The following is a 22,373-nucleotide window of genomic DNA, read 5'->3' as shown; positions in this document are numbered from 1 at the left end:
AACAAGAACACATTTTGTTTAGGGGCTAGCAGAACCCTCTTTCTGGGTGTGGGATTTTCTCACTGTGTTGGATACCCAATTGTAGCCTTCCGCTGTTTTCTGTTCTTTTGTCAGGTTATTGTCTCTTTGAAATATTCTACATTTTCATTATCAATTTTTAATAATAAACTAAATGTATAAATCAAATGGACATTCACAGTAATAAACAGTACCAATATTATAGCCGTGTAGACCCAATAAAGGCAACAGTAGTATACCGCTGTTCAAAACTCATAAATCTATGGACAAAAAACAAAATCGGGATAACAAACTAAAACTGAGGGAAATACATTAAATATAAGAGGAGAACAACGACACAACATTAAAATGTAACACACACAGCAATGGACTAAGCATTAGACAACATCCAATGAGAATAACCAATATAACATCAAAACCAAATACATGAATTTGGGATAGAAAAGCAAACCTATTTAAACTTATGTAGTCTGTTTTTGTGTTTGTTGCACTTTAGTGTTTCTGTTGTTGCATTTTTTTCCTCTTATAGTTGATGTGCTTCCCTCGGTTTTCCTTTGTATTCCAGATTTTTTTTTTTTTTATCAATCAATTTTTGACTTTCAAACAGCGGTATACTATTATTGCCTTTATTTATAGCCATGTAGAAGGGAAACCTATTTTATATCATGGTCATGTGAATAGACAAAGACTACAAATCTAATGTTTATTGAATATATATATATATATGAAATAAAATAAAATAAGAAAATGAGTAATTTATATCAAATCGTTACATATATTGCTTTATATATTTCAGATTGTCATGTCCACTAACTTACTGATCTTACAATACAAAGCTGATGGCTAAAATAAAATATATGACAAAAGATTTTTCTTAATTCTCTGGCAACTGGCCAGTCTTAAATTATTAAGATAGATATGTTGTACACTGGTAAACTCTTAGCACTATTGTCACCTGTGATTTTGCCTTCTGTTCATTCTATTATTTAATTTATTGCAAGTTGCTCAATGCAACTTAGGGAATCTAGGGAATTCAATTTTATTTTCAAATAGACATTGATAAAATATAAATTGAATCCGTCATTCAATTGTGATAATTTTTAACACACTTGAAGACTAAGCTGGTTCAAAATAGCTAAAGGGTATGGTATATGTATGTATAAAGTGAATATGGGGTATGAGTTGATGAGACAGTAACCAAACAACTAACAGAAACCTCAAAGTTAGCACTCAGTCTTCCAAAATAAACAGGTGTCTATAAAACATTTCAACCTCTAAATCAACCCCATTCTACAAAATTTGAAAACAAATTGAACAGAGACTATGTAAGATCTATGATCAACAACGAATTCTTCCAATGACAAAAAATATTAATATGACATAAAACAACTATAAATAATCTTTATTAGTATTTTATTAGTTACAATCTTTTAAAAAAACCTTCAAACCTAAGAAACTGAATAAACAACATCAAAAATTAGAAATGACCATTTAATGAAAATGTTAATATTCTTGCAATATATTGCTTTTTTGGCCCGATTCACAACTTTAAAGTTTTTAAACAGTATACTTTTCCTGCAAGTAGTTTTTTCAGTTAATTTTAAAAGACATTCACAATTTTCTGACATGAATAGAATAATGTAAATTCTGGTGTAAATGTTGAATATTTTAGTACGAAAATAACATATTATACCAGCAAATTTATTGCATTCAAGAAAAAAAGCTCAAAGTAACAAAAATTAAGCACAGAATGTATAAAATACTTGAATAATTGAAAATCTATATGACCAAAAGGGTCCAAAATAATAATAGCAGAGTTCACATATGATCAACATTTTCTGAAGTGGTTCCTTTAGTTTCTTAATAATTTCTTAATTCATAAACCAATAATTTAAAGATAAAGTAAGCATAACTATAAATGTAGAAGTTAGAATGTAAAATAAGAAAAGCTGTTAACAAATTAAACACATAAGTAGAACAGTTTGTTTATAAATGGATTTCTTTCTGTAAAAAGTCTTGAAACCAAAATCCTCCTAATTTTTTTTTCTTTCTAGCAAGTGATCATTTTAATAACCTATCTTTCGTCTCTCTGTTAATAAAGACTTTTGTTGATAAATAGTTTTACCTGTAAAGTGAAAAAAATTCAGAACTTTTAGGAGTAATTTTGATTTCATAAATGATTAAATATTTAAGTAGTTTTTAGTGCATATTAAAGTGGAACATTTTGACCAATTGCAAGAAAATACATGTGTAAGATTGGAGAAATTTCAGTTCGAGACACAAAATACATACTTTCCAAAACCAAAAGTTGGTATTAAAAAACAAAGCTTAATAATGCGGAAAAGTTAGTAAATCTATGAATAACATACACACAGGGTAGTAAATGAGTTTCAAACATTACTTCTTTTTCTTTTTTTTTATTTCTCACATTCTTGTATTGAAAAGTTGTACTGAGAAAAAATAAGGTGTGGTATGAATGGCAATGAAACAATTCTACACAAGAGGCTAAATGACACAAGAATTAAAAACTACAGGTCACCATACTGCCTTCAAAAATGAGCAAATCCTAATTGGCTATTTACATTGTCATGAAAACATGTAGAATTGCACAATTCTGTTCTTTTACTTTTCATTCATCAAATCACTTTCAGTTTATTTCTTTCATGTTCATGACACCCATTACCATACTGCCTTCAAAAATGAGCAAATCCTAATTGGCTATTTACATTGTCATGGAAACATGTAGAATTGCACAATTCTATCCTTTTACTTTTCATTCATCAAATCATTTTTAGTTTTCATATTTCTTTCATGTTCATGACACCCCTTAAGGATATAGACCTAGGTAAAGTTCAACACCCTTATATAACCATTTGCATCAACATATTCTAAGCTTCTAATTTACATAGATTATTTCCAATCTGTTTTAGGTAAAATGCTTAAATTATATTGATGAAACATGACTTTTACAGATGCAACTCTGAATCAAAGAGTTATCTCCCTGAACCAAGGTCTACTCCCCTTAAATACACACACATCACATTTGTAAGAAACACAAAGTACACAGGTTATCATGTTAATTTCAATGTCAAGTTTTGTTTTACAGAAAATAACATGCAAATAAAAAAATACATTAACATGTTATTACAACAATTAATATGTTCTATAAATTAGATAATTTAATTATGATATTTTTATTGCAAGAAGACTATAAAATAACACTTTAAAAATCACAAGTTTAGGTCTTATTGAGTGAATAACAGCACAATATTTATGTGTTCTCTAATTTTCAAATTTTATCTAAAAAGACAGATGTTGAAATGGAAATAACTTAACAAAACTACAAATAACTAGGTACCTGCATTAAGCTGTTGGACTTAAGCAAAATTGGCATTTAACAATTTGTTCAATAACTTTTGATAAAATAAAAAAAATTGCCATCACCAATGGTTGGAAATTTTGGATAATACATGATATTAGTTAAGAATTAATTGATACAAGCTATACTTTATTGTAGTTTTAACATGGGTAAGCATTATATTCGTGATTATTTTTGCCAGAGCTATAGCTTGAATCAATTATTTTGATTCTAAATAGGACAATTAAGGTAATTTCTATGTCCTATAAGGTATAAGTGTAAAAGCGTTTGTGTAGGTTCTTCCATGAACCTCCCTTTTTTGTTTGTATAGAAGCAAACGGCTGGCACTGTGATTTTTCAGATGGATGAGTTTTAACAGCCAGCATGAACGGTTGTCGTATCTAGGTCAAATATGTCAATTTTCGAAATGCAGCACATAACAGTCATAATAAATGAATTAGTAACATCATGTGCACCATTTAAGAGTTTGAAAGTGTTTTAAAGTTAAGGAAATTATATTAAGTGCATGATAATTTGATAAAATTCATTATTCTGAAGAAGTCAATATACGCATGCGCAAACAAATTTTAATGGATTTAGAGCAAGGGTTTATTCACAAATCGAAAGAAGCATGTCATATTAGAATTGATAGTAATGACAATTTCATTCATATATGTTAATCACATGTATCAAATCAAAACACTTAATCCAGACAAAAAAAAAATCAACACAATTAGAACACACATATCCCTGTATATACATATCTAACAAACCACACAACTACTTAGTACAAGATATGTTAAGAAATCAATGATTACTGTAAATTCAGAAATTATTGGGAGGTTTTTAATAATGTGAATAATGCGACTGGATGGGTATCACAATAATAAGAACTAGCATTCTGATAACTGAAACATAGACCTGTATGCAGAATTTTTTTAGAAATTACAATAACTAAACTCGCATTTTTGTCCATTATTGAAAAATCGCAATAATTTCTGAATTTACAGTATTAAATTTGTTTACATGAAATGATAATGTTAATTATGGAGCAACACTAATCTCAATAAGCTATTTCATCTGTTCTATCTTCACCTGTTCACTGCTGCTTTTGCTTTCATGTATAACCTTCAAAATGAAAATCGTGTAACAACTAAGTATGAGTGGGGGGGGCATGACCTTTTCAGGGACGTCAGGATCAGGTGTTTTTAAGCTCAGGATTTCGGGATTGATCCTTTCGGGATCTGGGAATTTTTTTTTCTCAAATTTCCGGATGTCGGGATTTTAATTTCTTTAAATCTAGGACCTCGGGATTTCATGTTTTTAAGTCCGGGATTTCGGGATCAGGACCCCTCTGACCCCTCAAGTATATACAATGAAGCCATTGTCAGCCAATATAAAATTAATTCTGTATACAATGGAAGAAAAATGAAAAGAAATGGCACATATTTCAATAACTTTGAACAATAGGCAACATGTATTTCTGAGTATACAGTACATATTTTATGACATCACCAATATCACATGTCATGATCAATAATTAGCAATAAAATTATAAAATAAAAATAATATGAGTTATGCCACCAAAAAAGAGTAATGCCACCATTACTGAAAAATCTTTTATCACATGCTGAGAAAATACCACTGATACAAATATCCCTGGATTTCATACATCACTAATACCATCAAATATACAACCCCTAAAATTGTGTCTAGAATGAGGGGGGGTGGGGGGGGGGTGATCTTTTTCGGGACATCAGGATCAGGTGTTTTTAAGCTTGGAATTTCCGGATTGACCCTTACAGAATCCGGAATTTCTTTTTTCAAATTTCGGGATGTAGGAATTTGATTTTTTTAAAATTCAGGTCATCGGGATTTCATGTTTTTAAGCCCAGGATTTCCGGATCAGGACCCCTCTGACCCCCCTCCAGAATGTCACATTAAAAACCACAAAAAGAACCAAGAAGCCAGTTAATCACACTAGAAATGATAGTTCGGAAATATCTTGCAAAAAGATAAACTAAAAAGAAAAATGTCTGCCTTATTCACTCTACCCTTATAATTTGGCGTTTCAGAATCTAACGCATTGTGGGAAAATTTTTCAAAAGCTTACACCAAAATGTTATGATTGATTTAAAACATACTTAACAATGATTATTCAACCAATGACATAACTTCATTTTTATTTTGGTGTACAAACAATGAGATTACCCATAGTCCTCTAGTTTCTGAAAAGGCCAATTATATGTTTACATGGCAACTCCCTAATGCAAGTTGTTACCAAAATTGACCAATAAAACCCTTTATTTCAAACATTTCACAAAATTCCGATGTTAACAAAACTCCCTAATGCCAGCTGTTACCAAAATTGACCAATAAAACCCCCTTAATGTTGATACATTCTGATTACAACTCTTCTTTTCTGTCGCTGTCAGAATTATGTTTCTCAACAAAAGAACTCAAACTGTCCAAGTCTCTCCCTCCTCCATATTCTTCCTTCTTCTCTCCATCCTTAAACATAAGCAATGTAGGATAACCTCTGACCTGCAAGTAGAAAATAATATTACATTACAAATTACCCAATAAGAAGTGTACAAAGTGAGGGAAGATGTAGAAGAAATGACACCAAGGCAAATTTCATTCAACTCTTTAAAAGTTTTGAAAGTATTAAAGATAGGGATTAGATTTGAGACAGCAAACATATATCTAGTTAGAAGCACATGGACTGATTATTTCTTCTAATTGATCAATAGGGCTTTGGTTAACAAACACATATGTAAACAAACATTCGGAGAGAATTGAATGGCAATACACATCATCGCTATTTGGAAATATGTCCCGCTTGACATTTTAACTTCATACAACAATAACTTTTCTATTATGAAGACAAAATTTTTAATGGAACTTGTGTAATACTTGTAAAATATAACTTGATCTGTAACTTGTCATGGTGTAAACTATATAACAAGTATCAAGTCAATATCTTCAAGCATAACAAAAAAAAGATGTGGAAAAATGATTATTTAAGTGAATTTTCCAAGTCCAAGGACTATATCTCTGCACACCTAGGGTAGGGGATTAAAACAATTGAGTAATTCATACAGTCTTGACATCTTTTCAAAATACCATAAAAATATCTAAAGTATTAGTGGAAAATATATGAATATAACATATACTGTAAATTCAGGAATTATTCCATGCATTATTTATTGCCATTTTGTCATTGTAGACTAAAATGCGATTTTAATTTTTGCGATATTGAGAAAATCCTGTTTAATTCATATATAAATAAAAATCAAAATGAGAGTTTTAATTATTGCGATTATATCACTGTCGCATTTTTCGCAATAATAAAAACATCGCAATAATTTCTGAATTTACAGTACAACAAGTAGATTTTTATATCTTTTTTCAACAAACTTGTAATTCTTCAGGGATAATGGTTAGTTATTCTTTTATTCCATTTAAAAGACCCTGAATATGTATTATAAAGCATGATAAGAAGTTTACCTGATTTGCTTGACAAATATCTTTATACACAGTACAATCTACTTTAGCTATTTTCACAGTCTTTTCTCCCTCAAATCTCTTAGATAAGTCCTCCCAAGTTGGAGCAAGGCTTTTACAATGTCCACACCTACAACAAAGTTCAAAAGATTAGTTGTTTTTCAACACATATATATATATGTATTGTCCTACATATTTTGGGATTAAAATACAGCCTTAAGACAAGATGAGACATGAGAAGGAGTATGGTTCGGTAAGTTAAAACACTACTTCTACTAGGTAGAACTTTGGTTACTAATTAGATGTCTAACCATTCATAAACATAATATATATACCTGCCAACTTTTCAAAATGCCCATGGGGGTAAGATGGCTGCCATAGTCCTAAAAAACCTTCTAAGGCCTTCAAATACATTTTAATGTTGTTTTTTCGGCTTCTTCATACTTTTATTAGCCTAATGTCATTGTAAAATTAATTGTTTTGTTTAAAATTGTCGACAAAATTGCTCTTTCAAAATTTCAATTTTGGAGCCTCCATGGGGGAAATCCCTCCAAATAGCGACAGTTGGCAGGTATGAATATACAGGAACATAGACCAACTTATGTGGTCAAAATCAAGAAATCAATTTCAGGTAGACAATTATCATACTCAAACTTTTGATCATGGATACTTGCCCTGTAAGCAATTTTCATTTCCTTGATGGCGATGTTTCATTGGCTATTTCTTATAGGATGTAAACATTTCAAAGTGTGTTTGGTGTGCTGGTGTTTGCAATGATATACTTGCAGTATACTCAACTTACCATGGTGCAAAGAATTTAACAAATGTAACTCCCTCACTTATGGTGGGTTGAAAGCTTGCTGTATCCAAGTCCAAGACAGGCGACTGAAAATATAAAAGGGCTTCTAATCACACCATTTAATAAACAGCTGCGCCATGAGCGCATGATACGCCCGACGTCTTGTGTGAATTTTTTTTGCAATAATCATAGTTTCTGAGAAAGTTTTAAGCAATAACCATATATTGTTTTTGAGACACGGCGGGACATGTGAAACCCCCAACCCTGTTTTTTTTTTTACAAAAAACTAAATATCACTTATATAAAATTTTGAATCAAAACCAAAAAGTATACAGATCTTTAGATTAATATAACAAAAAAGTGTGTAAAGTTTTAAGCAATAATCATAAATTTTTTTTGAGATACGGCGCGACATGTAAAAAAACCCTTCCCTGTTTAACAAAATACTAATAACTCCAAAATAAAGTTTTGAATCATCACCAAAAAGTATACAGATCTTTAGATTAATATAACAAAGAAGTGTGTAAAGTTTTAAACAATAATCATAAATTGTTTTTGAGATACGGCACAACATGTAAAAAACCCTCCCCCTTTTTTACAAAATACTCAATAACTCAAAAATGAAATTTTGAATCATCACCAAAAAGTATACAGAGATTCAGATTAATATAACAAAGACATGTGTAAAGTTTTAAGCAATAATCATAAATAGTTTTTGAGATATGGTGCGACATGTAAAAAAACCCTCCCCCTTTTTTACAAAATACTCAATAACTCAAAAATGAAATTTTGAATCATCACCAAAAAGTATACAGATATTAAGATTAATATAACTAAGAAGTGTTTAAAGTTTTAAGCCATAATCAAGAATCGTTTTTGAGATACGGTGCGACATGTGAAAAAAAACACACCCCTGTTTTAGTTACAAAGTGCCGTAACTCAAAAAGTTTTAATCTTATTTTCACCAAAAAGTATACAGATCATTTGACCATCATAAGAAACAACTATATAAAGTTTCATGAAATTTGGATAAGTCGTTCTCAAGTTACGGTGCGACATGTTTACGCCGGACAGACGGACGGACGGACAGACACCGGACATTTGTATACCATAATACGTCCCGTCAAAATTTTGACGGGCGTATAAAAAGCCTGAAAATTGCTATGGTTATTTCAAATCTAATTTGTTTTATTCAAACATGGTACAATGAATACTATGTAATCAAACTTTTGTACTAATTCATTAATATTATAATATGGTCAATCTGTAAAAGTTATTCACAGACATGAAATACCTTTCTGTGTATCCTTTATATAACGGTTATGTAAAAATAGATAATAAATTACCTCCCTTTAAATCTAAGAGAAAGGGAGATAATTTTATTTTTCTTATTTGTAACCTGGTCAAAAGAGGTTTAGAAATGGATAAGCTGCTTCAAGAAATAACAGAAAAAATGATTTCCTGAAAATAAGCAGTCTCTGGCCGAGAGTTGTCTCATCGGCAATCATATAACATCTTTTTTAAAAATATTTTTACAGTTTTTTGTGAATGTTGGCCTTTTACTGAAAATGAGTTATTCTACTGAAAATTACAATTATTCTACTGAAAATGACAGTTATTCTATCATTTTTCACATAAAAGAAATCTGAAGGCAGTCATAGAACCTAGCTAGTTTTCTTAATTCTCCCTAATAATAAGTGATTCCAAGAAAAAAAGTGAAATAGATCACAATTGATTGTCCACTATATCTAAAACTGCATAAAGAAATTGTAAATATTTCAGTTTATCACGGAATAATAAATAATTAAATATAATAACCAACATACATTAAATTCTTCTACAATTTCTGATGGTATTTCTTCCTTCATGTCACCAGTAAAGACAAATCTATCTAAGAATGTTTCCAAACTGGGCAAATCTCTTCCTCCACTGTATTCTTCTTTCATCTCTCCATTCTTATACACTATCAATGTGGGATAACCTCTGACCTACAAATTATAGGAATATTCATAATTTCAAAATAAAGGATCTTATTATACTAAAAAGTTTTAGAAAGTATTACAAAATGTTAAAAAAGTACAATACTATAGAAAGACATACCGTAAACTATGAAATTATTGTGATGTTTTTATTATTGCGAAAAATACAAAGGGTTGAATTGGCAAAATTTTAAACTCCCATTTTGAAATTTAGTATGCGAGTTAAACAGGATTTTTCTTAATAAGGTAAAAATTAATATGACATTATAGTCTAAATCGACAAAATCTCAATAATAAATGCAGGCAAAAATATCACCATTACCTTTCTTTCCTGACATAATTCTTTATGAAGTGTACAGTCAACCTTGGCTATCTGTACACTGTCAATATCAGCATACTTCTTGGACAAATCTTCCCAAGTAGGAGCAAGTCTTTTACAATGTCCACACCTTCAAAATGATAAAAATGTTATTTAAGACAATATAAGCATCTAAACACTATTATGATTCACATTTTTTATATTGATTAGACCATTGTTCTCTCGTTTAAATGGTTTTACACTTGTAATTTAGGGGGCCCTTTATACCTTGCTGTTCAGTGTGAGCCAAGGCTCTGTGTTGAAGACAGCACGCAGTGGCGGATCCAGAACTTTTCCTAAGGGTGATCCCGCTGACTGACCTGCTCCAGTCATGCTTCAATGATTCCCTATATAATCAACAAAATTCTTCCCACGAAAAGGGGGGCGGGGCTGGATCCGCCTATGGTACTTTGACCTATAATAGCTTACTTTTATAAATTGTGACTTGGATGGAGAGTTGTTTCATAGGCACTCATACAACATCTTCTAATATCTATGTATGCATGTGTCAAAGTAAAAATTGTACAACGATGCATAAAAAGGTCAATGAACAAGAAAATCATAAGGGAAAGAGCTAGAAATTTAACATTGAGAAAAGCTTTAATTTCTTTGTAGTTTAATTCTTCCCAAAAACCCTCATTTTTCCTACTTAAAAATCTTAAAAGAGGGGATTGTTGTAAATTACCAAAGGTTACCTTATACAAGGCACAAGATAAGAATTAAATATCATGTTTTATTCTCTTCACATTTTTATGTCAAATATAAATGTTCTTTCAATTAGAACAGAATCGCCTTTAAAGAAAACCACACAACAATTTCATTTAACTTAGATTCCTTTAGGATCACAGAAAGAATAGTGTTTTATTTTGCTCTTTAAAAAAAAGTAAAATCACAAAAATACTGAACTCGGAGGAAAATCTAATCGGAAAGTCCATAATCGCATGGCAAAATAGAATGACGAAACACATCAAAAACGAATGGACAAGAACTGTCATATTTCTGACTTGGTATAGGCATTTTCAAATGTAAACCAGATGCTCTGCAGGGCGCAGCTTTATACGACCGCAGAGGTTGAACTCTCAACAGTTGAGGCAAGTATGGACACCACATTCAGATTCAGCTCTAAATTTGGATTTTCTTTTTATTTATGAAATCTGAAATAAGAAAATTGCCCCCCCCCCCCAATTATTCAATTTTTGATGATATCAAACAAACTTTAATTTTGGACCCTGATTTGGACCAACTTGAAAACTGGGCCAATAATCAAAAATCTAAGTACATGTTTAGATTCAGCATATCAAAGAACCCCAAGGATTCAATTTTTGTTAAAATCAAAATAAGTTTAATTTTGGACCCTTTGGACCTTAATGTAGACCAATTTGAAAACTGGACCAAAAATTAAGAATCTACACACACAGTTACATTCGGCATATCAAAGAACCCCAATTATTCGATTTTTGATGAAATCAAACAAAGTTTAATTTTTGACCCTTTGGGCCCCTTTTTCCTAAACTGTTGGGACCAAAACTCCCAAAATCAATCCCAACCTTCCTTTTATGGTCATAAACCTTGTGTTTAAATTTCATTGATTTCTATTAACTTATACTAAAGTTATGGTGAAAAAACCAAGAATAATGCTTATTTGGGCCCTTTTTGGCCCCTAATTCCTAAACTGTTGGGACCAAAACTCCCAAAATCGATCCTAACCTTCCTTTTGTGGTCATAAACCTTGTGTTTTTTAATTTCATTGATTTCTATTTACTTATACTAAAGTTATTGTGCGAAAAACCAAGAATAATGCTTTTTTGGGCCCTTTTTAGCCCCTAATTTCCTAAACTGTTGGGACCAAAACTCCCAAAATCAATCCCAACCTTCCTTTTATAGTCATAAACCTTGTGTTAAAATTTCATAGATTTCTATTTACTTTTACACAAGTTGTAGTGTGAAAACCAAATGTCTTCTGACGACAATGACGACGCCTACGTGATACCAATATACGACCAAAAAATTTTCTATTTTTGCGGTCGTATAAAAATTATCAGAAATAGTAAATAGAAATAGTAAATAATGCCCCCCACTTTTCTTTATGTATAATCAATTTTTTAAACAAGTATACCAATTTTCCCTAATACTTATGTATTCGTTTGTTTTAATTTTCTAATGCACATTGATCAGTTGATTAAATTTTTTTATTAGAAATAGTAAATAGAGATAGCAAATAATGCCCCCCCCCCCCCCCCCCCCCCACCCCTCTTTCTGTATGTAGAATCAATTTTAAACAAGAATAACAATTTTCCTTAATAGAAAATTTAAATCCCACTGATGTCCCGATGATTAAAATCTATTTTTAGCTTTTATTATTTGGATCAGTTATTTTCCATGTCATTTAAATATTTACTGATAAGTTAACTTGAATCAAGTATAGGCATGTGACATAAATAACTTCCTTGTTGGTTGACATTGAACAAACGGTGATAGAGAACTAAACTTTTGTCATAACAAAATCAACAGGTATCTGGTTAAATTAATAGTTATTTTATTTAATGACTAGGTATAAAATGCAGGGTAATGTGTATGTAATCTATGTGCATACATTGTAAAAAATATGTCTTTTTGTTCAAAGGAGTAGGTTCATTAAGGTTCTAAAATGTCCCCCTTTTTTAGCGTAAATTTCAAGTTAGGATTTATTGAGCAATATCACAATAAATTATAGCTAATACAAATAAGCCATTTTGTTGAAAATTTACGTTTCTGTGTTTTATAATGATGTAACAAGTTGTACTAATATTGATTTAATCAAATACGATTGCCATTGTTTCATCGACACATGTATGCATGTAGCTGGATAATATTATTTTCAAAACTAATTCAAATGACAAACAGACATGTAAAATAGTTACAAAATAGCCAAACCCGGATAAAAGTGTATGAACAATGTAATTAGGTCTATTGTGTTCTATTTTTGTACTATCAATACCAAGTTTACTTTCCACAGCAGTCACTGACTGACTCAGAGTGAGAGATGTCAGAGAAGGTATTTTATTTCACTCAATGGTTATTATATTTTATTAAGTGTCTGTTAGCGATGCGCCGACGTATAGTCATCAATGTGCTGATGGATCGTCGTATGATGTAGATGTAGATTTCAATTCGTATCTGATCACCTTTTTTCCTACGTTAATTCTAGGAGGAACCCCATTCCTAACTCTTTAAATATTTAATTTCCTTTGGATCAGTCATCATGGCTCCTTTCCGTACACATTTATCTGTTTAAATTGCATTGGTTTTTAATATAATACGACGTTTATTGACAGAATGAGCTAATACTTGACGTCTTGTTTATATTCAGAATTCACGGAAGTTACTGCCGGAAGGGAGAAAACTCGAAACGATAATATGGAAGACTCCATTTCGCCTGAAGGGGTGTTCTACGATGTGGAATATATTTATTTTAATCTAAATGATGCATATGATTTAAAATATGCAACAACAATAACCCTCAATAGCAGACATACATAGAAAAGATCCCATGAGTTATAAATTTATTAATTGAGTGGGGAATCCAGAGCAACCATTCAATCTAAAACCCCTTAAAGTCAAGAAAACTATACGCATGCGCATAATTTCCCAATCAAACCCTGGGGCAAGATATATTAAATGCTTATTAAACGACCTAGATGGTTCTCAATTTCTTTATGGAAGTACAATCTCAAATACCAGTTTCATAACGGTAACATCTAAGAAAAACTCTACTTCAGTTCTTATATGACAGAAATAGATTTATCGGTATTCAGAGAACTCTCGCATTTTATCAAAACTGGGAATTCCCTCTGACATGTTTCTAAATTGATAACTACACTAAATATAAATACTGCTTAATTCTGATTTTCCGTGTTGTTAAAAACACGCATCGAAGTCAAGGGAATTATCAAACATGAAGATTATGAAAAGAACATTATAGGAAAGTTGATTAAGTTCAATCTCTTTGTTTGTTTTTACCTTTTAAAGCAAGACAATCATAAGAATCTGAGATGTTCCTTAATGTTTAGAATAAAACGATTGACGTGAGGGAAATTGCTCTGAGCCACCGGTATAAGTCTACAGATTGCTTGAAAAGCAATCGTATCCCAAAAATAAATGAAAATGGCTAAATTTCCATAGATTATTGGACAGGAAACATAGAGGGCATAAGTCGACAACAAAGATCTTTTAAAATAATGTGTGTAAAGACATGTCATGTCTTTTTTTAATATTTAGTTTGTCGAAGCCTACGCTCTATGTCTCCTGCAGGGTTGGTTTCCCCTGGGTCAATTATTTTTTTTCGCCACCTCTTTCGCCAAAACAATATATTTTTCGCCACTTGATTATGTTTTTCGCCAAGTGACATAAATAAATTTTTCGTTTAAAATTTACCTTTTTTTCTACCCCCCCCCCCCCCTACTTCCTTTAAACCAGGTGCTCCGCAGGGCGCAGCTTTATACGACCGCAGAGGTCGAACCCTGAACAGTTGGGGCAAGTATGGACAAAACATGCAAGCGTGATACAGCTCTGAATTTGGATTGTGATCAAATTTTTGACATTACATGTTTTTTTTTACACAAAACAAATGTCAAGATTTTACAAATCAATTAAAGATTTCTTCTTCAAACTTTTTAAATCTAAAATTAAATAGTTGACACAGCATAGGTTTCTGACACAGAATGAATGTGGTCTAATGAACTTAAAATATTTTGTTTGCCTTTGAGCAATTCACTATGCTGTTGAATATTAATCCTCTCAAAAAAATGTTTGAAGAAATTTTCTTTTTATTTATGAAATCTGAAATGAGAAAAATTTAACCCCCCCCCCCCTTTTTTTTCACATCCCCGTTTCCCTTTTTCCAAAACTGATATCAATTCAAATTTCTAATGGAGTTTGCAACAATAACTACTCTTTTAAATACATCATAAAATATTAAAATGTAAAATAAAGTGCTTGTTATCACTGAATGGTAAAGATTGGTTGGTAGTAAAAGTGAATATACATTGTTTATTGTATAAAACAATAAAAAAAACTTCATCAGCAACATTTTATATTAGCAAATTTCCAATGAAGTTGTTTACATAAAGTTATTGGCAAATAAAAATAGAAAATGACATCATAGTCATGTCTGGCAAATGTCCAACATACATTATCTAAAAACATTTTAGACAAGATCAGGAAAAAAAGCTTCATCAGCAACATTTTATATTGGCAAATTTCCAATGAAGTTATTTACATAAAGTTATTGGCAAATAAAAATAGAAAATGATATCATAGTCATGTCTGGCAAATTTCCAACATATATTATCAACTTCTATTCTATACAAAGAAAGATAACTCCAATTGAAAATTAATTGCTATTGCACAATATTGTGCAATTAGATATTTCTTGCTATTGTGCAATACTGTGCAATTGAAAATTTCTTGCTATTGCACAATACTTGATATGGAATCCTGATTTGGACCAACTTGAAAACTGGGCCCATAATCAAAAATCAAAGTACATATTTAGATAAAGCATATCAAATAAGCCCAAGAATTTAATTTTTGTTAAAATCAAACTTAGTTTAATTTTGGACCCTTTGGACCTTAATGTAGACCATTTGAAAACTGGACCAAAAATTAAGAATCTACATACACAGTTAGATTTGGCATATCAAAGAACCCATTTATTCAATTTTTGATGAACAAAGTTTAATTTTGGACCCCCATTTGGACCAACTTGAAAACTAGGCCAATAATTAAAAATCTAAGTACATTTCTAAATTCAGCATATCAAACAACCCCCAGGATTCAATTTTTGTTAAAATCAAACTAAGTTTAATTTTGGACCCTTTGGACCTTAATGTAGACCAATTTGAAAACGGGACCAAAAATTAAGAATCTGCATACACAGTTAGATTCGGCATACCAAAGAACCCCAATTATTCAATTTTTGATGGAATCAAACAAAGTTTAATTTGGACCCTTTGGGCCCTTTATTCCTAAACTGTTGGGACCAAAACTCCCAAAATCAATACCAACCTTCCTTTTATGGTCATAAACCTTGTGTTTAAATTTCATAGATTTCTATTTACTTAAACTAAAGTTATTGTGCGAAAACCAAGAATAATGCTTATTTGGGCCCTTTTTTTGCCCCTAATTCCTAAACTGTTAGAACCAAAACTCCCAAAATCAATCCCAACCTTTCTTTTGTGGTCATAAACCTTGTGTCAAAATTTCATAGATTTCTAATAACTTAAACTAAAGTTATAGTGCGAAAACCAAGAAAATGCTTATTTGGGCCCTTTTTGGCCCCTTATTCCTAAAATGTTGGGACCAAAACTCCCAAAATCAATCCCAACCTTCCTTTTGTGGTCATAAACCTTATGTTAAAATTTCATAGATTTCTATTCACTTTTACTAAAGTTAGAGTGCGAAAACTAAAAGTATTCGGACGACGACGATGACGACGCCAACGTGATAGCAATATACGACGAAAAATTTTTCAAATTTTGCGGTCGTATAAAAAGATGATTTAGCGCCATTGTATCTATGATTATTCTCTCAAACTTATTTGAGAGTCTACATTTTAATGAATAAACACTAACATTTACTTTAAAACAACAGATTTTTTTTAACTTAAAAGGGAAGTATTTTAAACAGCTTTTCTAAATGAGGGGGCTACTATACTTTTAATAATAAAGAAGATATAAGTCCTGGAATGTAACATAATTCATGGACATCTTTTGATCATATAATACCAGTATAGTTCGTTGGGAAAGTTTATTTAAAAGAAAAATACTGATGTGCCCTTTTGTACTAGCTAAGAAGTGGTTTTTACAACAAAACCGCTTTCATCACATGAAATTGATTTCTCATTTCATGTGTAGTCATTACATTGAAGGGTTACTCTCATTCGAGGGATTGTTCCCAACCTTTTGGACAGTTTTCTTTTCTTGACCATCTTAAATGAAAAAGTTGAGACGTAATTTTATGCTTGAAACACGTGTGTCACTCAAAACGAAGTTACAGTAGACTCCCTAAGCAATTACCTATATTAAAGTCAAAGGATAATTAAAGTTTTAAATCGGAGATTTTTTTTGCTTTTGAACATTTTTCGTCACAACAACAGCTTTCTTTTCTAAACTATCGTTAAAAGGAGAGGAGACGTCAAAAGTTAGCTTCAAACTCGTGCGTCGCAAAGTGTGAATAAATTATGTATGTGACATTTAGCGGAAGCCATTTAACCATATCATTTTTTTCAAAAAATACAATCAACACCTTTATTAATTAGTGCTTTGTTGTCGATAGCTATAAAATGCAATCAGCTGATTATTGATTTTCTGTCCAAATCTTAATGAGGTCAAGGTGAATTCCGAGTATTGTCTGATCGGGTAAAGTCCGAGAAACTCGGAAAAAAGTAAATAAACAAGATTGAGGAAAAAAATCGTTATAAATATTTCTTTCGCCAAATTCTTTCGCAAATGACAATTTTTTATCGCCACAATTATTATTTTTTCGCAAATTGCAAAAATGGCGACCGCCAGCAGAAACCCTGGTCTCCTGGTCATGCTGGTCATTAAATTGGTTGAAATCCATCTGATTCTGTCAAATTTCACTAAAATCTCTTATCTTAACCTTTTTTGGGTGTAAAAATCAATGTATTAGAATTAAACTTTGACAAAAATAGTTCTATTTAACTTTCTTACACGTCTCCAAGTCAACTTAAAACATTTTTTTGTCTTGTAACATTGAACTTTATAATCAGGGCCAAATATGGTCCTTACGGTACTAACTCCTTTATAATCTACAATGTAATCCATCATTTTTACCTGTGTGATTGAGAATTATATATTCAAATTAATTTTGTTGTATGTAATTAACAAGAAGCACAGCTAGTGGCCAATAAAACAGGGTGAATCAATGCAAGATAAACAAATAAAATATACAGCAACAAACGACAAACATTGAATCATTCAACAAGTCCCTGTCCCTAGTCAGGAGCCTGTAATTAAGTGACTGGAGTTTGTTGTTCATTATATTTGCTTTCGTTCATTTTTATGTCCATAAATCAGTGTGTTAAGTTTTCTCCTTTGAATTTTTTTACATTGCTCATTTCTGGCCAAGTATCATTATCCATTCACCATTACCTATTTGGACCTCGACAAGAATGCAAAATAATTTTTATCTTGGAAATTTTCAGGTCATGGCATCCAGTAAACCTATTCCATGTGGACCTTGTATAGAAGGAAAAGTTACCACTAAAGCTGACATCTGGTGTTACAACTGTGATGAAGGATTGTGTTCAACATGTTCTGGTCATCACAAAAGATATAGCTTGTCACGTGATCATACGACTGTTGATATAAAAAGTTATAACCCATCTGTCCGAGCTATCAAAACAGAATGTGACAAACATGGTCAACAGCTCAACTTATATTGCCAGAGTCATTTAATGCCTTGCTGTGATGAATGTATTTCCAATAGTCATTCAAAGTGTATGGGAATAAAAAGTTTAGCTAGCATTGTGGAAATAACCAAGATTGAAAAAAAGAAAAAATCAGTAGAGAAAGATGTCAATTCCATCTTACATCTCTTAGATAAAATTGTAAATAACAAATCACAAAACATTAAAAGAGGAGAACAAGAACATGAAAGCATTAAGGAATTCATTGTAAAAATACGCAATGAAATAGATGAACATTTAACCCACCTAGAGAAGAAGATCTACCAAGAAGCAGATACCATCTTGAATCAGGAAAAATCAAAAGCCACAGATTTAATAGCCGAAATTGAAGGAAAACAGAAAAACTTAAAGAAAATGCAAGATCAACTACATACAGTCATACCCCATACCCCATGCCTCAAAACTCAAATCATTTCTAAGTGTACATCAGATTGAACAACAAGTACATCAATGCCAACGATACATAGATGATCTGGACAAAGACGACAGGGCAAAAGAATTTACCATCAAAATGGAGAAAAACAATGAAACAGAAAAGATAATAAAAAAGTTAGGATCCTTAGGAGAATTAACTGTTGTGAAATCAGATACAGATTTGAATACAGAAACAGGTGTGAGAAGGGAAGCACAAGTAGAATCACAAGAACAATCAAACATAAACAACATGACCATCAACATTGAGAGAAAGATAGAGATCAACATTAATAAGAGAATAAGTGACATGATTTGGCTGATGGATGGAAGACTTATAATAGTGGAATGGTGGAACAAAGTTAACCTACTTACTCCTGATGGCAAACTACTGAAAAAGTTACCTATACCTGGTCAAGCCTTCAGTGTTACACAGATCAATGAGGACACTATTGCCGTAACTTATCCTGATGAGAACGCCATTAAGATCTTCAATATGGAGAATGAAACAGTAACCAAAGTTATCACATTAGACACATATTGCTATGGATTATCATCATCAGATGATTCTCTTGTTGTAGGTTTGATTGATGATGAGATCCGTATTATAGACTTAGAAGGAAATACACTGAAGTCAATACGAGTCGAGTGTGAATCAAACCTGCTTCACCTTGTTTACTGTAATGACAAAGTAATCTATAGTGACTATTATGGTAAAGCAGTATACTGTGTTGATGGATCAGGTAAACAGATCTGGCAATATACACAGGATTTATCAGAACCAAGGGGACTTTGTACAGATACGTATGGTAACATTATTGTAGCAGACCAGAACTCTCATAGAATAATAGTTATATCAAAAGATGGAAAGGAGAGTAAAGTACTGCTAAGTGATGGACTGGGGTATCCTAAATTTATTTGTTTGAAACATTGTGAATCTTCAGGTTTTATAGGTGATGGCTATGGCAGAAACTTGACAAAGTTCAATTTCTTGATTTAAATGAAATATACACTGGGAAGTCCAATGATTTTACCTGACTTTGATAAATGTTCTACAACTAACAACTTGTTATTTCTTTTTATTTAATATCATTATATACAGAATCAGTAAACTTATTTGTTTGTTCAATTTTTACATAAATTAGGCCCTGGTTTTCTCGTTTGAATTGTTTTACATTGTCATTTCGGGGCCTTTTATAGCTGACTATGCGGTATGGGCTTTTCTCATTGTTGCAGGTCGTACGGTGACCTATAGTTGTTAATTTCTGTGTTATTTTGGTCTCTTGTGGAGATTTGTCTCATTGGCAATCATCTAATTTTTTTTTATATAAGTTGAGTCTGGTATCAGTTATTTTGGAACATATCCTGTCTTAGATCTCTCCATCATGTTCATAATTTTAAACATCTATACTTTATATTGATATACAATTTGACAGCTGTCATGATGTTAAAACAGAGATTCAAAGGATACAAGGTTAAATAAGAATAATGTAGGACAGATTAAAAACCACATGCTCCGCAGGGCGCAGGTTTATACGACCGCATAGGTTGAACCCTGAACGGTTGGGGCAAGTATGGACACAACATTCAAGCTGGATTCAGCTCTAAATTTGGATTGTGATTAAATAGTTGACACAGCATAGGTTTTGGACACAGAATGAATGTGGTCTAATGAACTTAAAATATTTTTTTTGTCTTTGAGCAATCACTATGCTGTTGAATATTAATCCTCTCAAAAAAATGTTTGAAGAAAGTTTCTTTTTATTTATGAAATATGAAATGAGAAAAATTAACCCCCCCCCCACCAGTTTTTTTTCACATCCCCCTTTCCCTTTTTTCAAAACTGATCTCAATTCAAATTTCTAATGGAGTTTGCAACAATTATAAACTACTCATTTAAATACATCATAAAATATTAAAATGTAACAAAAAGTGCTTGTTATCACTGAATGGTAAAGAGTGTTTTAATTTATCAGTTGGTAGTAAAAGTGAATATACATTGTGCATTGTATAAAACAATGATTTAAGTTGATTCAACTACTATTCTGGACAAAGAAAGATAACTCCAATCAATTGAAAATTTCTTGCTATTGCACAATCTTGTGTAAATAGATATTTCTTGCTGTTGCGCAATACTGTGCAATTGAAAATATTTGCTATTGCACAATACTGTGCAATTGAAGATTTCTTGCTATTGCTAAATACTGTGCAATTGAAAATTTCTTGCTATTGCACAATACTTAATATAGTTTTGGATCCTGATTGAACCAACTTGAAAACTGGGCCCATAATCAAAAATCTAAGTACATGATTAAATTCAGCATATCAAAAAAGCCAAAGAATTCAATTTTTATTAAAATCAAACTTAGTTTAATTTTGGACCCTTTGGTATTTAATGTAGACCAATTTGAAAACGAGATTAAAAATTAAGAATCTACATACACAGTTAGATTTGGCATATCAAAGAACCCCAATTATTCAATTTTTGATGAAATCAAACAAAGTTTAATTTTGGACCCCAATTTGGACCAACTTGAAAACTGGGCCAATAATCAAAAATCTAAGTACATTTTTAAATTCAGCATATCAAAGAACCCCAAGGATTCAATTTTTGTTAAAATCAAACTAAGTTTAATTTTGGACCCTTTGGACCTTAATGTAGACCAATTGGAAAACGGGACCAAAAATTAAGAATCTACATACACAGTTAGATCTGGCATATCAAAGAACCCCAATTATTCAATTTTTGATGAAATCAAACAAAGTTCAATTTTGGACCCTTTTGGGCCCCTTATTCCTAAAAACCTGTTGGAACCAAAACTCCCAAAATCATACCCAACCTTCCTTTTATGGTCATAAACCTTGTGTTTAAATTTCAAAGATTTCTATTTACTTATACTAAAGTTATGGTGCAAAAACCAAGAATAATGCTTACTTGGGTCCCTTTTTGGCCCCTAATTCCTAAACTGTTGGGACCTAAACTCCCAAAATCAATACCAACCTTCCTTTTGTAGTCATTAACATTGTGTTTAAATTTCATTGATTTCTATTTACTTAAACTAAAGTTATTGTGCGAAAACCAAGAATAATGCTTATTTGGGCCCTTTTTTGGCCCCTAATTCCTAAACTGTTGAAACCTTAACTCCCAAAATCAATCCCAACCGTTCTTTTGTGGTCATAAACCTTGTGTCAAAATTTCATAGATTTCTATTAACTTAAACTAAAGTTATAGTGCGAAAACCAAGAAAATGCTTATTTGGGCCCTTTTTGGCCCCTAATTCCTAAAATGTTGGGACCAAAACTCCCAAAATCAATACAAACCTTCCTTTTGTGGTCATAAACCTTGTGTTAAAATTTCATAGATTTCCATTCACTTTTACTAAAGTTAGAGTGCGAAAACTAAAAGTATTCGGACGCCGGACGACGACGACGACGCCAACGTGATAGCAATATACGACGAAAAATTTTTCAAA

At 31.5% G+C, this 22,373-nt stretch overlaps 2 protein-coding genes across 2 annotated transcripts in view; one reads left to right on the top strand and one right to left on the bottom strand.

Moving 5' to 3' along the window:
* Positions 1-707: 707 nt before the first annotated feature.
* Positions 708-22,373, bottom strand: part of LOC139499654 (thioredoxin domain-containing protein 5-like) — a 43,970-nt gene continuing 22,304 nt past the window's right edge. The window contains exons 8-12 of the mRNA XM_071288408.1: positions 9,984-10,110; positions 9,509-9,670; positions 7,686-7,768; positions 6,887-7,013; positions 708-5,920 (exon numbers count right to left, since the gene is read on the bottom strand). Of these exons, the coding sequence (XP_071144509.1) occupies positions 5,783-5,920; positions 6,887-7,013; positions 7,686-7,768; positions 9,509-9,670; positions 9,984-10,110 (637 nt within the window). The 3' untranslated portion in view covers positions 708-5,782. The remainder of the gene's footprint in view (positions 5,921-6,886; positions 7,014-7,685; positions 7,769-9,508; positions 9,671-9,983; positions 10,111-22,373) is intronic.
* LOC139499660 (uncharacterized) lies at positions 12,439-20,016 on the top strand. Its single transcript, XM_071288413.1, has 2 exons — positions 12,439-12,530; positions 18,226-20,016. Exon 2 carries the CDS (start codon positions 19,001-19,003, stop codon positions 19,898-19,900), a length of 900 nt encoding a protein of 299 aa, XP_071144514.1. The 5' UTR covers positions 12,439-12,530; positions 18,226-19,000; the 3' UTR covers positions 19,901-20,016.

Source organism: Mytilus edulis, chromosome 12 (genome assembly GCF_963676685.1).
Source record: "Mytilus edulis chromosome 12, xbMytEdul2.2, whole genome shotgun sequence".
Lineage (NCBI taxonomy): Eukaryota > Metazoa > Mollusca > Bivalvia > Mytilida > Mytilidae > Mytilus > Mytilus edulis.
This window is presented reverse-complemented; position numbering and strand designations above follow the sequence as displayed.

What these genes read in the sequence shown, in the direction of transcription:
- LOC139499660 (XM_071288413.1), top strand. Translation starts at nt 19,001, where the DNA reads ATGGAGAAAAACAATGAAACAGAAAAGATAATAAAAAAGTTAGGATCC.